The sequence below is a fragment of the Nansenia antarctica genome (assembly GCF_963989245.1).
Source record: "Nansenia antarctica genome assembly, chromosome: 3".
In the NCBI taxonomy this organism is placed as follows: Eukaryota; Metazoa; Chordata; class Actinopteri; order Argentiniformes; family Microstomatidae; genus Nansenia; species Nansenia antarctica.
In genome coordinates this window covers 18,676,782-18,681,781 of record NC_137688.1, presented here as the reverse complement: position 1 = coordinate 18,681,781, position 5,000 = coordinate 18,676,782, and the positions used below count along the sequence as shown (strand labels likewise).

Below are 5,000 nucleotides of genomic sequence, written 5' to 3'. Positions count from 1 at the left end.
TATGTGTGCAATGGATTCTAGGTGTTGTGAATCCTGATGGTTTAAACAGAATGGACTGTGAGTGTGGGGATACCAGGTGGACAGATTGTACTTGGTCGGTAATACCTGCAGTCTTGCTTTGATGGTGAATTTCAAAACATCCTCACCAACAGCGGCGTTCTTAAACACTGAGTGTGAGACTGAGTGGTCAGCGAACTCCAAACAAGCTAGCTTTCCCTGTAGTCTGAGTCCACACCAGTGCTGCCTGATCTCAGACTGCTTCAGGCTGAGCAGAACCCTCCTTGCAGAGTCTCTGTGCAGTCCGACAGTCTCTTCCTGCGGTGTTGTGATGTCGGCCTTCACAATCACACAGGGGTCTGTGATCACCTCATCAGAGACAGGGACTTCAGTCTGTGTGTTAAGTTCTGTCCATCTTAGCTGAACTTCAGTCTGGTTGCAGAGGTCATTGAGATCCGGCCAGTCAGACCAGACCCCGAAGCCCTTGGCCTGGGAATCCAGTTTCCCAGAGTCTTTCCTCCTGAAGCCGAGGAAGTCGTTCTGGTGTGCGCTGGCCAGGGGGATCTTCCTTCATCGTAGATCCAGTAGGAGAGAGGCCCTGGCCATTTCTCTAACGGTGGCATCGTCATTGTTAAGCATGTGGAGCATGGGAGAAAGATCATGCCCCGTGTGGTGTGTGTGTTGAGGCCCACCCACTTTCTGACCAGCTGGACAGTTCTGTTCGTCATCTCTCTCAGTGCCTTGAGAGGGATGTGCACATTGGCGAAGAGGTGTTGGATTTTAGCCAGAGCCACCTCTCTCCCAGCCTGGAGCTTCATGAGGATGGGGAGGGGGGACAAGTCAATCAGGTGGAGACGATGGAGAAACTCTGTAGTGAGCTCCTCGACCTGCTCGCCCCACTCGCCAGCGATGTTAAACCTGTGGCCAAGGTATGTTTAGGTCTCATTGCGGGAATACACCCTGATGGGTTGGCCCATTACAAGAAAGGTGGGGGGCTTGTCGTTCTTGGCCTTATACCAGCGGTTGCCTCCACTGCGGCGCTCATGGAGTACGGCACACTTGGCTTGCTTCACCTCCAGCCCTGACCATTGGAGGAACTCATCAGTGCGTGCCAGCATGTTGGTGATGACATCCTCCTGTCGTGATGACACCTGCACGTCGTCCGCGTATCCCTGCACAGGATTTGGGGATCGGACATGCAGAGGAGCGCACTGGTAAATCCACTTCATCCATTGGTTGAGTGCTAAGATGAAGTTCACGGCACTCCAGGGACAGCCAGTTTTTATTCCCACCTTCAGTGCAATCGGCTCTGTGAGCTGCTGCCCACAGATAACTTGGAGAAATGAGCCTTGGTACACGCTGGATACAATATTCACAAAAGGCTGAGGCAGGTGTATTTCCTCTAATGCTTTTAGCATCACCTCATGGGGGAGTGTACCAAACGCATCTCTGAAGTCCAAAAACACTGTGTAGAATCTAGATGATTCATGTTTGAAGTAATCTATTCCGGTTTTTAAGCAAAACACATGTTCGTTCATTCCCTGTCTGTTGATGTATACTTTCTGATGGGGGGAGAGAATCCCTGTGTCCACCAGCCAGGGTAAGATGCGGGTGAGTAAGCATTTCATAAAGACTTTATATATGGTGGGCAATAGTGAAATGTCACGCCAAGTGGAGGGATCATCTGGGACATTTTCCTTTTTTGGTATCCTATGGATGAGGGCCCCTTTCCACAAATCAGGTACCTTCTCATTGATCAGGCAGGCATTGAAGATATGTGTGAGTGTCTGTGTTGACGTGGGCCTGGTAGCTCTCAGCGTCTCATAGATGACCCCGTCAGATCCACTAGCCTTGTTATTGGGAAGAGAAGCTAGAACTGCATCTACCTCTTCTGTTGTGAAATCATGGGAAATAGCCTGGCTCTATTTTGTCAATGGAGTTGTACCAAGGGGGCGTGGCCAGGGGAGTGGCAGCGCTTGATACAGTTTGACACTTAGATTTATAGTAGTTATACACATTGGCTGTATCACTAGCAGTGGGAGGGGTTTCAGAAAAACAGCTGCTATTCAAAATGATATCGATTGCCTTTGATTTGCGATGTTGCCAGAGGTATGCCAGCTTGTTCCTGGAAACTTGCCTTTGTTGTCGATGTGTCTCTGTCCCGGAGGCCCGCAACGCTGGTTGTATTCTCTCACGGATGAAGCAAAGCTGCGTTTCTATCCAAGCTGTCAGTGAGTCAGGTGTAAGGTCCACCGGGAAATCGACAGAGGGTGGGAATTTCTTCAGGATTCTGGCGACATATTTCAGAAACTTGAATCCGTATGGACGCGCGTTTCCTTGCGTCGCGGAGAATATTCCTTTATGGAAAAAAGCGCTGATAAGGATTGACACCAGTCTGCCCCACTTCTCTGCGCCTCCGGGAGTAACAGCAAAGTTGGATTGGAGCAGTTTTGTGTCCAGTGTCCCCCTGTAGGCTCTTTCATCTCTCTGGAAGTTAGTCCACTCGTAGTCTGTCATTGGTCGTACATATTGCTTGAAGTCTACGGGAACATCTCCGGCCGGTGTTGGGCTTGGGTCGCAGACGTTCGGGCGTTGTTTGTAGACTCGCCCGCTGTTCAGGGCTTGTTTAAAAGCCAATCTTAGTATGGTAACGAGGCACATGTGTATCAAAAGTGTCCAGTGCATCTTATATTCCCACTGCAATAACGATGGCAGTTACAACTGTATGTGAGCTTAGATGTTAAACGCGCTCATCTCACCACTCACGGCAGCCATCAAGCTGTCTGTCTGTCACACACACACACACACACACACACACACACACACACACACACACACACACACACAGGCAGACGCCCACACACACACATGCACAGACTCACACACACACACACACACACTGTCTCTTGCACATTGGAAGACTCACACACTCAAATACTTTCTGCTGCCGTTCTCTAATAAGCCATTTGACCCAACCCACCCCTTTCCTCCAATCAGCTGCGGGACACCAAGTCAGCTGACCAGAAGCAGACGCTGCTCCACTTCCTGGCGGAGCTGTGTCAGGAGAAGTACCCCGAGGTCATGGGCTTCCCCGACGAACTCGTCCACGTGGAGAAAGCCAGTCGAGGTAACCCGTGGCAACCATCTCACTCCACCGTAGACAAGAGGGCTCACACAGCCTCCATGTCTTCTTGTCTCCTTTCCTTCCTGGCCACCGTAGACAGAGGGCTGGGTCTGCATCTCCACCATCCTCCCCCCTGTCACACCACCACAGACGTGGTGTCAGACACCCTGAAGGAACGTGCAGAACCAAATCACACTGTTTACCACCACAACATTCATACTGTCACTCATTCTCCATCTCTGCCCTCTAACCCCCCCCCCCCCCCCCCCTCACACACACACACACACACACACACACACACACAGTGTCGGCCGAGACCCTCCAGAAAAACTTGGACACCATGGGCCGTCAGCTGAAGACCCTGGAGAAGGACCTGGAGACCTTCCCCCCCCCCCAGAGTGACAAAGACCTCTTCATCGAGAAGATGTCCATATCCTTCATCATCATCATCATAGCACAGCTACATTTACAATGTGTTTTAAGGGACCTAAACACACTTCCTGGAAGCAGGAAATTACATGAGAGGTTGTGTTGCCATGCAGCTGTGTGTCTGTGGTTGTTGTTGGGGTGGTGTGTTGGAACCCTCACTGGTCCCATGACTGAATGCTTTGGTAGCAGAGGTGGTTAGGAGTCAGGCTGTGGTGGTGAGTCACCCTGTCTGAGAGCTGTAGGCCTCCTACCACACACACACCCTCGGTCGGAGGCCCCCTGGTTACACTTTGTGTGTGTGTGTGTGTGTGGAGATGGAGATAACGTTTATTGCCATTTATGCATACACATTAAGCATACACATATAGGAATTGTATTCGGCGTTACAGTAAGAGCATTTCTAAATGCAATGCAAACAAAACAACACAGGACAGACAGCAGTGCAGACAGAACACAACAAACTGTAAAACCATAGCTGCCATGTGCGGCGCTGTAGTCCACAGAATACTGTAGAGAAGGGACGGGGGGGGTGGTGGCGGGGTGGCATGGGCGGTGTGTGTGTGTGTGTGTGTGTGTGTGTGACTGTGTGTGTGACTGTGTGTGACTGTGTGTGACTGTTTGTGTGAGAAAGAGAGTGTGTGTGTGTGTGTGTGTGTGTGTGTGTGTGTGACCGTGCGTGCTAGTGTGTTCTGGGCGGGCCAGGTGTGTGTGTGTTCTTTAACCCGGCCTCACAGCTTCGTGGGCACCGCGCGGGAGCAGTACGAGAAGCTGGACCTGATGCACCAGAACATGGACAAGGAGTACAACAACCTGGGGGACTACTTTGTCTTCAACCCCCGCAAGATCTCTGTGGAGGAGTTCTTCGGCGACCTCAACAACTTCAAAAACATGTTCCTGGTGAGCGCACACACGCACTGTCACACATACAGTCACACACACACACATGTTTCAAGTGTTATTGTTACATCACATTACACAACTGTAAAATTCTTAGGCTTCGCTTCCTGACGTTGCAGTACAAGACAATAAGGCAATAGGCATAATTCAAGATAAAAAAGTGACAAATAAGACAGGATACAATTAGCAGTACAACTAGTAATAAAATAGATAGTTCAAGTAGTAAAGTGGCTGTGAGCTTAAGGTTTAGGTAGTCTGTATAGTAGGGGTGGGACGATTAGAAAATGTCATGTCACGATTATCGTGGGCAAAATAATCGCGATCCACGATATTATCGCGAGAATTAAAAAAATAAATAAAATAAAAATGTTTTTTTTAATGCCAATAAAACACACTGTAATCACTTTAACTTAGATGTTGTTGTATTTTTAGGACATTTTAAGTCAGTAATTCAAATTCAGATTCTAGTGGCACATATCTCTGGCCATAATCCGGGTCCTTAATGTGGTATATGAGGTCAAAATCCTAAGTATGACAAAAATGGCTCAAATAG

At 49.3% G+C, this 5,000-nt stretch overlaps 1 protein-coding gene across 1 annotated transcript in view; it reads left to right on the top strand.

Annotated features, from left to right (window-relative positions):
• diaph1 (diaphanous related formin 1) overlaps positions 1-5,000 on the top strand; it is a 128,265-nt gene that overhangs the window by 105,793 nt on the left and 17,472 nt on the right. Inside the window, 3 exon segments of the mRNA XM_080526807.1 lie at positions 2,995-3,124; positions 3,427-3,553; positions 4,285-4,447. Of these exon segments, the coding sequence (XP_080382933.1) occupies positions 2,995-3,124; positions 3,427-3,553; positions 4,285-4,447 (420 nt within the window).